The sequence below is a fragment of the Aspergillus sclerotioniger genome (assembly GCF_003184525.1).
Source record: "Aspergillus sclerotioniger CBS 115572 chromosome Unknown BO94scaffold_12, whole genome shotgun sequence".
NCBI classification, from domain to species: Eukaryota; Fungi; Ascomycota; class Eurotiomycetes; order Eurotiales; family Aspergillaceae; genus Aspergillus; species Aspergillus sclerotioniger.
In genome coordinates this window covers 224,980-238,720 of record NW_020291002.1, presented here as the reverse complement: position 1 = coordinate 238,720, position 13,741 = coordinate 224,980, and the positions used below count along the sequence as shown (strand labels likewise).

Sequence of the window (13,741 nt, the reverse complement as noted above, 5' to 3'; positions counted from 1 at the left end):
CCTCCCCCTTCCCAGTAACTACTGTAGCTGCTGTGCATATACACACCCATAACATAGCCACCATCATCTATCTGTCTATTATAAAGATACCACATATCTAAATCCATACGCCACGAATCAAAAATTCAATACCTCGAAACATCCCTCCCAAACATCCGATTCAACATCCACCTAAACCCAACCCTCAACTTATTCCTCCAACTGATACTCATGGTCAAATACGCCGAGTTCCACACCACCCACGCCATCCGCCCCGTCAATCCCTCAGGCAGATATCCCGATCCCTTGCTCCCCCCCTGATGGGGGATCTGCATCAACGCCTTCGCATCCCCGATATAGGCGAGCGTGCCTAGATTTAAAAACGAGAATGGAGGCGCACTGCCAAAGTCCCCTTTATTCAATCTCGCAGCGAGCCATTTCGCTTCTTGGAATGTAGCCTGTGCGGTTGCTGGCGGGGCCCCGGTTTCGGGCATCGCGTTGTCGCCTAGGGCGAAGACGTCGCGGAGGGTTGCGGTGGTGTTGTTGGAGGTGGACTCAGGCTCGGTTTGGAGTTGGACGCGGAGGTGTCCGTCAACGAGAAGGGCGCCGGTTTTAGGGTGTTTTTTGACGTGCCAGGTGGTATTGGAGGGTGGGGTTGGGGGTGGGTTCCCTTGGGGATTGTTGAGAAGGACAGAGTTTGTGGGTAAAGTGTCGAGGGTTGTGAGGGAGTCACGGATAAACTTGTTCATTGCGTTGCCAGTAGCCCAGACACACATTCCGACGCCAACTTCGCCTTCTTCTTCTGTGGAGAGGGTGAGGCAGCGTTTGGGGTCCATTTCGTAGGGGGGACTGGCGCCGGGTTCGCCCCATCGGAGACTCTTGACGTGGTGGGCGGTTTTGATATCGATGCCTTCTTTGCGCATGGTGTCCATTGCGTATTTGGAGAGTTTTTCGTCGAACATGGACAGGACTTTTGGGGCGATGTCGTAGAGACTGATTCGTGGGATGCCTTTTAGGGCTGGGTAGAGGTCGATGAGATCCTTGGTGATGAAGTCTCGTAAGGAAGCGGCGAGCTCGGTCCCTGTTGGACCGGCGCCGACGATGGCGAAGTGGAGGAGATGGTTTCGGAGTTCAGGAGAGGTGGTGGGTAAGACGGCGAGTTCGAAGCATTCTCTTATTCGACGGCGGACTTTGCGCGCATCGCCAATGTCTTTGAAGAAAAAAGCATTCTCGCGAACGCCGGGCGTGTTGAAGGTTTTGGAGACTGTGCCGACGGCGATGACAAGTTTGTTGTAGGGGATGGTGAAGGTTTGACCGGTTTCCCAAGGCCGTTGGGCAGCGCTGGATTGGGTTGAGTGGGATTGGAATTCTTCGTCCTCGCTGGATCGGGGCGTCTCGGTCACGCCGCTTTTCACGACCGTGGCTTCGCAGGTGATGGTTTTCTCGGCGAAGTTGACGGACCGCGCTGCGGCTTGGATGAAATCGACTTTCGAGGAGCGATCGCGGATGGGCTCAACGATGTGGGAGAAATCGAGGGAGCCGCCGGCGGCGTCTGTGAGGAGAGGAGTGAAGACGAAGTATGAGCGCGGGGAGATGATGATGGGATTGTATTTGTCCGGGGAGAGCTGGCGGGATAGGTTGTAGCCACCCCAGCCAGAGCCAAGGATGACGACTCGTTCTTTGTCATGGTCTTCGTGGAAAGCAGTCGAGTGGTTGATCTGAGTTGCGAGGGGTCTGCTGGTGGTGATAACCTTCGTGGTTGAAGCGAAAAGAGAAGATGGGCGCTTGCGAGCGAGGGTGGTGGCTGGAGGGAGTCTCATTGTGCCATGGATGGTGTGATTTGGCGGGGGCTCGGTCAGTGTAGCTGGAGCTTTTTCTCTGGGATAGAATTGGCCTCCAGAACCGGAGATTTAGATATGTGATGCGATGCATACTCGGACTCAGGGCAGGTGCTGAGCACATCATGATATCATTTCTCGGCGAGGATGGATAGGCCGGAACCGGAAGTCTGCGATAAGGTTCCGAGGAAGGTGAGGTAGGTGAGACTCGATTCCTCGGGATATTCCCCTTTCCATTGACCTTGTCTCACTTCGTCGCAAATCCCCTGGTACAAAGCTGGAAGATCCACATGCGCAGTCATGGTGTTGATGCGTCCGGGTTTGCCCGACAGGCACATGAAAGATATCTGGTCGGAAGCATAGTGTTCGTCCGCTGAGGGAGGTGGAGAATCGGCTCGGTCTTGTCACTTTCGAGTTGGCTTCGTAACAAACCGAGTCTGGCTGGTGAATAGTTCGCCCCGGGGTTTCCGATCGTGATGTATGCCGCTATCCCGAGGGGAAGCATCGGAACTGAGTAGGCACATGCAATGTCATGGAGACGAAGGGAGCATGTGGGCGTGCCTGTGGGATGAAAAGAGATGGGAGTTGGTGATGGATGAGGTGGAGCGGAGAGGGAGCAGAGAGAGATGGAGGAAGATAAGGGCATCGTCATGTGATTGACGCGGCGGATGGAGAAGGATCAACATCTATGGTACTGCAGGGCTAACGGGGTTAATATAGGAGCAAGCAAAGTACGCTATCCAACAATTACGTCAATCAGTCGTGTGGCATGATCAGCCCAACAATTTGTCTATCTTGCCATACATCCTATATACCTTACATGTCATAATCATCAGTCATTTTGATCATCATCATCAATAAAAGTCATCTCGCCGGGACATCACCGTCCCTCGTGTCGACACAGGCAGCAGACTGCCTGCAAAATCCGTGTCCAGGCTTTTCCGAGATCGCCTGGCACTGAGTATCTTCTCGGTCTCGAATGCTGTCGGCCTCGGACTTCCCTGCACGCCAGTGGGCTCATTTGCCCTCTTCCGTGTCATCCACCGGCGTATTCGTCGCATGCCCTCCTGACACCCATCTCCGATATCATCAACAGACAAAGCAACCAAAATCAGTGGAATGGAGATGGCAAACCCGATGCCAAACGTGTACTTCGCCACGTACGGCAGATGCAGTAGTTCAGACCCGTCTGGCCCTTGGAAATCGGCCAGATTAATGGCAAAGACAGACGTGATGAAAGATAATGGGAGGAAGACGATCGTGACGATGGTAAAAACCATCATGATCTTGCCCTGGCGCGTCGTCCCGGCAGCTTGGTCGCGGGCGAACCGCGCCTCAAACGCGTTGGCGTGCTTCTGCTTGAGGTCCAGCAAATCGGTGATGGAAGAATAGATCCGCTCCGCCTGCTTGTCCATCCGGTCGATATCCTTCAGATGCATGTCGATCGTACGTTGCTGCTCTTTGAACCGCTTCTTGACTTCGTACTGCGAGCGCTGCTGTCCGAAGTAAATCTCGCAGATGGCCTCTTGGAAATCCAGAAGGACGTTTTGCTGATGCTGCAAGACTGTACGGATCATGTTGAGCTCGTCGCGGATATCCTTTGCCTCGGAAAGGAGCTCGGTTTCCTGGCCGATATCGAGCAGATTATCCACGAAGAGGGGCTGCTCATCCTCTTCCTCCTCCTTTAGAATCCGCTCAATGCTGTTCTCTGCTGTGTCATCCTTGGTGGATGGATTCCTGGCAAAGCGGTTAAGCTTGCGGCGGTTTTTGAGCCAGTCGGATGCCTGCGCGGACGCCCGGTTGAATCGATTGAAGAGCACTGTCTCACGGTCTGTGGCCACACCGATAGAGGCCTCAAACATGTCCAAAAACTGGTACTCTTCATCTCCCATGCGGTGCCGGTCGAAGATGCCAGAGCAGCGCGCGGTAATGAGGATGGCCAGGTCGTAAACGGACCGCACCGGCTCCCTGGTCTTAGAATTGATATCTTCAATGATGCCATCTAAAACATTGAGGGGATCATTTTTGGGCTGGTCCCATCGCTGGGGGAACCCGGTTACAATCAGGTTTGTTCCAATGATCCACATCCAGAGCTGATCGACCATGAAGATCTTGGGCTCGGCCCAAAAACGTTCGCGCCCTTGTCCTTTCGTCTGGTAGCGGAAGACGACCTGGTCCTGGTCTCGAGTCTGCGTATCAATGTTTGGATAGAAAAACTGGTCTAACGTTCGTCTGATATGCAGCGAAGACATCGACGACGCGAGGTGGGCGCTGATGAGAAGCTCGTCTCTCGTGGCTGTCCGCGTGAGGCCCGGACGGCCCAGGCTCCGCGTCTCAGCCCGTTTAATCGCTTCCTGCATCTGTTTCCTTTTTTCATCTGTTTCAAAATGCAAGTAGGGCATAAACATGCACACGTTACAGGACGTGTTCGCCTGATCTTTGCCCAAGGAGAGCAGTGGCCGATGCTTCTCCCGAGCAGCAAGGGACTGGTTCCTCGGCTCAGGCTTCGCCAATGCCCCGATCTTTCCGCGCTTGGCTGCGTTCTTTCCCTTCTTTCCAGGAGGTCCATTCATGCCATCGTCGTGCGCACTGGTGTCTGGCCGATCGCCTTTGCTGCCTTGTGGTTTCTGTTTCCGACCCCTCTGGTTGCTTCCATCTCCTGGTGACTTCGGAGTCTCGATGGATTGACCATTAAGAAGGATCTGGGGAGAAGCCACCTCTTTTTCCTCCGAACTATCCTCATGGATTCGTGCTGCGCGAGGGGTACTCTGGCACAACGGTCGCATAAAGTGCGAATGGGTCCTTTGCCCACGGTGTTGGTATCGGAACGATCTTTCAAGCCCTTTGAAGCTCTCTACGTCGTGCGCCCCCTCCTCGATGAAGGATTTGGTCAGCAGGGCTTCAACCCAGGTTAGGTTGTTTGCAGGTAGGTGAATCCAGCGAAATTCGGTCGCCCGACTATCGGCTGGGAGGGTGTTGAAGGCTTGCTTCCGCGGATTCTCGGAATCTCGACCATACAGAAGGTTGTAAACCGACGTCTTCTTCACTCGGTTCTCATTGTGGAAATTCCCAAAGTCGACCACGGTGGCCTCAAACGCTTCACACGCGCCCTTCGCTTCTGGCGTAAGCGCATCAACGTTGTTGAACGGGGCGAGAAGCGATACAATGTCCTTGCACTTGAACTGAGCTGCTCGCAGGAACGGTGTGCTGCCAAAGTTGTCGCGGATCCTCCTTTTCAGGTCTTTATGTTCTATCAAGCATTCGACAACCTCCTTATGACCCGCCTGCGCAGCCAAATGCAGTGATGTAACACCGTTCAACAGCTGACTGTTGACCTGAGCCCCAGCCCGCAAGAGCATACGCGCAATCAACTCGGCCCCTTTGTCACACGCGTTGTGGAGTGGCGTCCAGCCTCCGTCACTCCTTGAATTGACATCTGCATTATGTCGGAGCAAGAGTTGAACGATGTCCTCGCGACCATGGGCTACAGCAATATGGAGCGATGTCTTGTTTCTGATGTCGACTGCGTTCACATCCGCAATGGGTCCCTCCGGTCGGGCCAGAAGCAGCTCCGCGAAGCGAAATTTGCCCGTCGCACAGGCCCAGTGCAAAGGGGTACGACCCAATTCATCCTGGCCAGAAACCCCGTCAATCTTGCAGCTGGTACGCAGCAACAGCTCGACAACATCCTCGCCCCAGTCACACTGCTTATCCGCGGCCAAATTGTGCAAAACGTTCCTCTTCTTCTGGTCCTTCGCGTTGACATCTGCCCCGCGCGCAATGAGCAGTTGAAGCACATGCCAGTGGTTTTTCCATGCTGCTGTCATCAAGGCCGTCCGACCCTTCTTGTCCGCTATCTCCGGCGAAGCTCCATAATCCAGCAGAAGTTGCGCGATGCGGACGTGGTTACGCTCCACGGCGCGTAGTAGCGGTGAGGGACGATTATTTGCGACGTCGGTCTTTGCGCCCAAGGCCAGGAGAAATTGGGTTGCTGCGACCGACCCACGCTCACAACTGCGCATGAGGCCGACGCGCAGGAAATTGTCGCTGAATTGGCCATTCTCGCGGGCCAACTCGACGACGTGCCGCAGAGCCTCGACATGGTCGCTTTCCGCTGCCCGCAGCAGTCGCGGTTCCAGGCGATCGTGTCCGTCGCTCGTGATACTAGATCGTGACCTAGACATTGATAGAGACGACAGGCCCTAAGGGTTCCTGCTATCTACATCTCCATATCCCCCGAGATTTGGGGACTTGAGATGAGTTGAGTTGCAGAAGACAAGAATTTTGCTGGGCCGAAATGGCCAGGCGCTAGTGGTACAAAGCTGACAAGTAGTATGGCAGCGCCTCCGGCGCTGCTTACATATGACTCGACAACACAGATATCCAGTTTAATAAGTATCTAGCCAGTTATTATTAGCAGATAGGTTAAACCAAAGAGATTGAATGTGTATATCTTATTCTATTTTACAAAAATAATAATATAAAGTCTTAAAATATTACTCTTAACACAATCTTACACCTAATATATAAATATAGAATATAAATATCTTATCTTATTATATAATATCTCTTAGCAACCACTAGTAGAATAATAAACATACTAAGAATAGCTGGGACCTGCTATATAATAATATAATTGATTATTATTCTTATTATTAAATTCTGGCTAGTCAGGTAAGCTCTACTTAATAAGTTAGTAATTTATATTTTTTTATTTCATTTCTTTTTCCACTGATTTAAAATATTTCTAATTAATCTATTAAGATTTCTCTATAACTTACCTACAGGGGTAGTAAAGGCAGGAGTGTTTACAAGATATTGAATATCCAGAATATCTAGATTATTTAAAACAGAGACTAACTTGTTACGGACCCCTGCTAGCTGAACAACTAGTGAGGCGGACTCGTCAGGCAGAAGGCCACGTCCAGACAGACACGAACTCTTATCAAGTAAAATCCTGATCTGAGTAACCAATACCCGGAACAGTTACACAGCACGTGACCACAATGAACATGTCACTGACAAGCTACAATATATCAGCGCTATGACAGGACATAACAGTAATATGAGATAACATATCAGTGGTATAACATATTATAATGATGCCATATAGAGAATAGGATATATAAGGACACTTTTTCATATACTTAACTAGTTCTATTCTTTATGCTTAATAACACTGTCTTTAAGTAACCATATATTTGGAAAGCTTAGTGATAATACTCATCCATACTCATGTTACAGACCCCTGCTAGCCAGGTTACTAGCAGAAGCGGACTCGTCAGGCAGAAAGGTAACGACCAGGAAGGACTCGGGCAGCCAGCAACTCTTATTGAGTAAGATCCCGGTTGGGGTAACACCCGAGGCAACACTGTGTTATGTGACTATCTACCATCAGATCTACCATCAAGAGTATACAATATGGTATACGGAATCTAGGAATGTGATTAGATTGACCCTTAATCTACTCTGAATGGTATACGAAATAGTATACAGAGAATAGGATATAAGGACACTCTTTTATGTACTTAGCTAGTTCTGTTCTTCATACTCAATAACACTGTCTTTAAGTAACCTATGTTTTGGTAGAGCTTAGTGACAACACTCGTCCGCACTTACTTACGGATAGCTGCACGGCATTATCTGGCCTTACTTCTCTTCTCTTATTCAGATCAAGTCACCTTTAGATAGTTAATAACCTGACTATCTTTGATTTAGTTTACAAGATACATATCAGAACAGGAGCTAAGTTAACAGAAACAGGGAGAAGTAATCCTAGGGTTTAATATATTAAGCACCAGTTAGTACGAGTGTTATCCAGTAATAACTAGTCATCATATTAACTATATTGAACATATCGCGAGCGCCTCAGCAGCAGGGCCTGATAACTAAGAAACTGATGGACATGGTTGATTAGCTACAAGAAAGCATCACAGCCTTAGAACAAAAGAACCAGTTATTCAAAGATTGCTTATTAATCAAATCTGTTAAGGTCTGACTACCCGAGCCATTCAACAGCAAATAAGCAAAGCTCAGGGCTTTCTTGACCCAGTTAGACTTGTACCTCAACATAAACAAGAAAAAGCTTAAGAATAAAGAGAACAAGATCTTTTTCATGTTTACTTATCTTACTGGAGCGGTATTTGATTAATTTAAACCATATATTTACAAGTAATAAGAAAAGTTAGTAAGTAATCAGGATGATGATACAAAATGACTTTTTACTAGTTATATCAGATTTAAACAGTATCTTAAATAAATATTTGGAGATATTAATACAGTATAAAATACTGAGTAAAAGTTATAATGACTTAAGCAGATAGGATTGGTATCTACATATGTTTCAGAGTTTTAGCAAGTTATTAATTATCTAGACTAGGATGATAATACTTACATCTTACAATTTGAAGAAGGACTCAAGATGGAGATCTAAGAAAAGATTATTTGATAAGAACAACCAGACATCTTGGTCAAGATGATTAAAGCAGTAGTAAAGATTGATAATAAGCTGTATAACTTTAATATAAAATAATAAGAGGGTTGGTAGACCAGCGGGTCTATACCTTAATATAATAACTAGCTAGATTACTGAGCTAACAACGGAAGGTCGGTACAACCTAGAAGCTTGGGATACAAAGATCCCTATAGGCTGAAGCCTATGGAGCTAGATGTAGCACAGCATCAGACTCAAGAGACTTGAGTATCTAAGAAGAAACTTGAACAATATAAATGAGACTGTTTATGCTTCAGCTGCGGCAAAGCAGGTCACCAGTTAAAGAACTATAATCAGAAACAATAACAGCCTCAGAAGCAATTGAGGACTATATACCAAGATTAAGGTAGAGAAGCCTATAATATTACCACCATTCAGCACAAGATTTAGACAGATTCTGTAATATGGATACCAGATAACAAGAAGTTATATACTATTCAGCATGGTTAGCTATTAGAGGATAGGATGCACCGTGATTAGTTAAGATAACAGGCCATTCTAGATAAGTTAACAGTACTATCTAGTTAATAAAAAGATTAATAATTATCTGTATTATTAGTTTAGATCACAGAAGTTAATAATAATAATTATAAGCTAGTTCTGAGGAATGATTATTCTAGTATAGTTTAGAATAAAAATAAACCGTTGGATAAAGAGTATAGTATATTATTTAAAGATCTTGAATCCAGTAAGAAAAGACTTAATAAGATATCTGATATTCCTAAAAAATCTCTATCAGAAATTAGTAAACTCTGTCTATCATAGTGAGATGAGGATAAGGAGAACTAAAAGAATAATTAAGAAAATATTGCTTATTAATTAGACTGTATCTTGAAGAAGATCTTGAAGAATCCAGCATAATTCTGTCCAGAGCTTAAGATAATTATACAGCATTGCTCACATTAAGATTTAAAATATTGAGAATCATAAAATAAGACTTAAAAATAATATCTATAAAGATGCTCTTATTATCCAGAAGTTTGTTTAACATATGGATGAGATAATACAGATTATTATTATTAACTATTAGAAGTTAATCAGAAGATAAATATTACAGAAATAAAATCTTGATATGATAAATCATGTCTGTGCGTTTATTTTAAAGAAAGTAGAGATTATTAAAGATATGATAAACTTTCTTAGCTTATATATTATATGAATATATGCTTAATACACTATAATTAAAAGTATATTATTAATTACTAATCTAAAATACTGAAAGTAGTTAGGGCTAAGGTAAGCCACTGTCTATATAATATCTTTAAATGCATGTATAAAGAGTACCAGAGATACTCTTATCACAGATTAATATATTAACTAGCATGTTTTGATGATTAGTATATAATATATTATATAGTAAAGATAGAAGGCTTGAGATTTTTAAGAAGACATTCACAGTAGTTAAAACCTAACTAGCTAAAACAGTAGTTAGTAGCTACTAAATCAGGACTGTATCTGAAGATTTAAGCAGTTATATTAGATTAATCAGCCTAAATACTGATAGATTTTAAAATAATCGGGAACTTCATACACCCTGGATTTATATAACAACTTAGGATACTTAGATAATAAAAAGAAAAACCTGAACTGATTACAGAACTAAATAAAGAAAATTTGGAAATTCTTATATTAATAGTCAAGTTAAGACTGGTATCTATAACTGTAAAGGATCACTATAAGTATATAGACTTTAACATGATATCTTTAAAATAGTATGATATTATGTTAAGGATTCTATGGCTCAGGAATCATAATTTACAGATTGATTAAAAGACTGAGAATCTTTAATTCATAAATTATAATTATCTAAGATGACACCAGCAAGGACCAGATATAGAGTCTAGATCTATATGGCCTGTTACTCAGCATAGAGCTAAAGCAAGGATTAAACAATCTAATAAGGGGAGGTTGAGATCGCTATAAAAGCTTAACGCGCCAGGCATCGGAGGTAATTTAAAGAAAAATAATATCTTAAGTATAGTTATATAAATAATAACAGTAATCAAGCCATCACAGAAAGATTGACTCATGGAATTATTAAGATAGGTATTGATAATAATAAAAGAGTACTGTAAGTATAGTATTAACAGCTCTAATACAGAGATCAAGATAACTGTCTAGGGACTAGAAGATTTATAGGAACTTCTAGCTGTGGTTAAAAGTAACGCACAGATTCCACCACAGTATAAAAGATTTAAAGACTTGTTTAAGTAGCTAGAGTAACCTGAATTATCTCAGCACAGAAAGTATGACCATATTATTTCTATAGAGGAAGGAAAGTCACTGGTATATAGAAAGATTTATCTAATATTTAAAAAGAAATTGTAGATATTATAAGAATATATTGATAATTAGCTGGTTAAAGATAATATTAGGCTTTCAAAGTCACCAGTAAAACATAAAGTCCTATTTATATTAAAAAAGGATAATAATTTATAATTATGCGTAAATTATCAGCCACTGAATATTATTATGATTAAGGATTAACACCCGTTATCTTTGATTTTGGAAATCCAAGATAAAATACAAGAAATAAAGTGGTTTACTAAACTTGATATCACGGATGTATATTATTATATATATATTATAGAAGATAAAGAATAGAAGACTGTATTCAGAATAAATTATGGATACTTTAAGTATTTAATTATGTTATTTAGGCTTACCAATATATTAGCGTCATTTTAGTGATATATTAATAAGGTTCTTGGAGAATATCTTGATAGGTTTATAATTACTTATTTAGATAATATATTAATCTTTTTAAAAATTAAGAAAGAATATATAAGATATATAAGATTAGTTCTATATAAATTATATCTATATTAGTTATAATATAAACTGAAGAAGTGTGAATTTTATATACAGAAGATAGAGTTTCTGGGATATTGGATATCTATAAAGAAAATCTATACTGAGCAAGCTAAGATACAAGCTATACAGGATTAATCTTAATCTAGGAATCTGAAAGAACTATAGCAGTTTATTAGATTAATTAACTACTATTAATGATTTGTGGATGGATACGCCATCTATATAATGCCATTCTTCAAGTTTATAAAGAAGTTGAAGAAGTACCAGTAGAAAGAACCATAGCAGAGCATGTTTGAAGGTATTAAGCAGTAACTTATCATATTATTAGTACTTATACAGCATGATCTAGAGAAAGAAATAACCATTAAAATCAATATATCAGACTATGCTGTTGGTATGTGTATGATGCAATCTAAAAAAGATAGAAAGCTGAGACTGATTATATTTTACTTAAGAAAGTTGGTTCAAGCAGAATTTAACTATGATATTCACAATAAGGAATTGCTGGCTATAGTAATAATGTTTAAGCAGTGGAGGATCTATCTTGAAGAAGTAAAGTATATTATTATTATAAAGATAGACTATAAAAACTTGACTTATTTCATGATAATTAAAGAGTTAACCAGAAGACAGACACGATAAGCTAAGATTCTGTTATAATATGACTTCAGAATCATATACTGTAAGAAAGCAGAGAATGAATATGTAGATATGCTAAGCTGTAGACTAGACTATAAATTAAATAAAAAGACTATCGAACCAGCCATCCTGAAGCAGAATACAGATGGATTGATTATCTATAATAAGACTAATCTAGCAGTAATGTTAGAAATAAGTAATAATCTAATTAAGTGATTAGCTGAAGGTATAAAAAATGATAAAATATTCTAAGAAATGAGTAAGAGCTTACTAGATAAGATCATTATTAATAAAGATAGACTAGTATACTTTCATAGATTAATCTTTATACTAACCGCGATAAGGATAGAGATTGTGACTAGACATTATAATAAACTGCTTAAGGATTATTTAAGAGTGGAAAAGATAACTGAACTAATCATGAGGAATTATTACATTCCGAACCTCAGACAGAAAGTACATGATTATATTAGATAATATAAGACTTGTATTAGGGATAAGCCTACAAGATATTAATCTTATGGATAAATGTAAGTACAGAAGGTACTATAATAGCTATAAAAATAGATAATAATTAACTTTGTTAATCTACTACTGAAATTAAAAGGATTTAACATTATTATAGTCATTACTAATCACTTTACTAAATATATCTATCTTATATTAAGTAAGATAATAATAATAGTAATACAGATAGTAGAACTGTTTTTAAAAAATATTGTTACACACCATAGGATGCTAAAGTACATCATATTAGATTAAGATAAATTATTTATCTTGAAGTTCTGGAGATCACTTACAGATCTTATAAGAATAGAAAAATAAATGATAATGGCTTATCACCCGCAGATAAATGGACAAATAAAAAAGGTTAATTAGATAATTAAATAATATTTGAGGCACTATATGAACTACCAGTAAGATAATTAGATAAATCTATTATTAATAGTATAGTTCTTATACAATAATATTAGTTATTTAATCATTAGAGTATCACTGTTTTATACTAATTACGGATATTACCCGAGGTTTCTGGAAACGCTATTGGGGAGGTAATAAGTTACTAATATAGCTAAGAATATTGTTATATTTATAGAAAACATGTATTTATAGTTATTCTGAGACATTGAGTTTATGAACTTGTACAGTAAGATATACTATGATCATAAACATAGGAGGGAACCTGACTTTAAAAAGAGAGAGAAGATGTTTCTATTCCGCAGAAACATTAAGATGAAATAACTAAGTCAGAAACTTGACTATCACAAGCTAGGATTATTTATTATTGAAGACAAGAAAGGACTGGTTAACTACAAGTTAAGGTTGCTAAAATCGATGAACAGAATTTATCCAGTATTTCATATCTTATTGTTGGAACCTGTATCAAAGAATGCTAGAATCATAGAAAATATGGAGATTGATAATAATACAGAAGAAGAATATAAAGTTAAAAAGATCCTAGGCCACAAGAAGATCAGTAACAGATTGCAGTATCTGGTAAAATGGGTAGGATATGATATCTCAAAAAACATGTGGAAACTTATTAAGAATTTGACAGGCTGTTACCAGTTTGTGAAGCAGTACCATTGACAGACAGGTCGAAGTTTGCCCAGAAAGAAGGGAAACCAACTAACTAAGTCAGACTAGGAGTATCTGACGCAGCGGTAAGTTGAGCGGTGTTGTGTTTGTTAGCTAGATGCTCTAGCTTTTGGAGATCCTCAGCACTTGGAGGATCCTCCTCATCCAGCCGCTCCAATACAGTTAAGTTGTGATCCAACATCCGCTCGCCATGATCTTTTAGAAACTGCTGTTGCTTGAATAAGTAAGCCACTTTGGCAGTAATACAGGCCTGTTTAGCAAGGGCCTCAGCGAGTTTGTTTTACATATCTGATTAATTATGTTTTAAATCATTCTACTCCCTATCACTGTGAAATTATTTTTCATATTTTTAGCTATGATAAGTACAGGCAGCATAATT

The 13,741-nt window shown here is 41.0% G+C and overlaps 3 protein-coding genes across 3 annotated transcripts; all 3 read right to left on the bottom strand.

Annotated features, from left to right (window-relative positions):
• Nucleotides 1-4: 4 nt before the first annotated feature.
• BO94DRAFT_46608 (putative pyridine nucleotide-disulfide oxidoreductase) lies at nucleotides 5-2,008 on the bottom strand. Its single transcript, XM_025608147.1, has one exon. It carries the CDS (start codon nucleotides 1,797-1,799, stop codon nucleotides 126-128), a length of 1,674 nt encoding a protein of 557 aa, XP_025468006.1. The 5' UTR covers nucleotides 1,800-2,008; the 3' UTR covers nucleotides 5-125.
• Nucleotides 1,949-2,469, bottom strand: BO94DRAFT_545744 (uncharacterized protein; the record flags this gene model as incomplete). The annotated part of the gene is made up of 2 exons (XM_025613255.1): nucleotides 1,949-2,217; nucleotides 2,250-2,469. The coding sequence occupies 2 exons, from the start codon at nucleotides 2,467-2,469 to the stop codon at nucleotides 1,949-1,951; spliced, it is 489 nt and encodes a 162-aa protein (XP_025468005.1).
• A 127-nt stretch (nucleotides 2,470-2,596) lies between these two features.
• Nucleotides 2,597-5,356, bottom strand: BO94DRAFT_534538 (ankyrin repeat protein). The gene has a single exon (XM_025611574.1). It carries the CDS (start codon nucleotides 5,174-5,176, stop codon nucleotides 2,672-2,674), a length of 2,505 nt encoding a protein of 834 aa, XP_025468004.1. The 5' UTR covers nucleotides 5,177-5,356; the 3' UTR covers nucleotides 2,597-2,671.
• Nucleotides 5,357-13,741: the final 8,385 nt, after the last annotated feature.

Bases quoted from the DNA above. Each gene is read 5' to 3' on its own strand.
- BO94DRAFT_46608 (XM_025608147.1), bottom strand. From the start codon at position 1,799: ATGAGACTCCCTCCAGCCACCACCCTCGCTCGCAAGCGCCCATCTTCT.
- BO94DRAFT_534538 (XM_025611574.1), bottom strand. From the start codon at position 5,176: ATGCTCTTGCGGGCTGGGGCTCAGGTCAACAGTCAGCTGTTGAACGGT.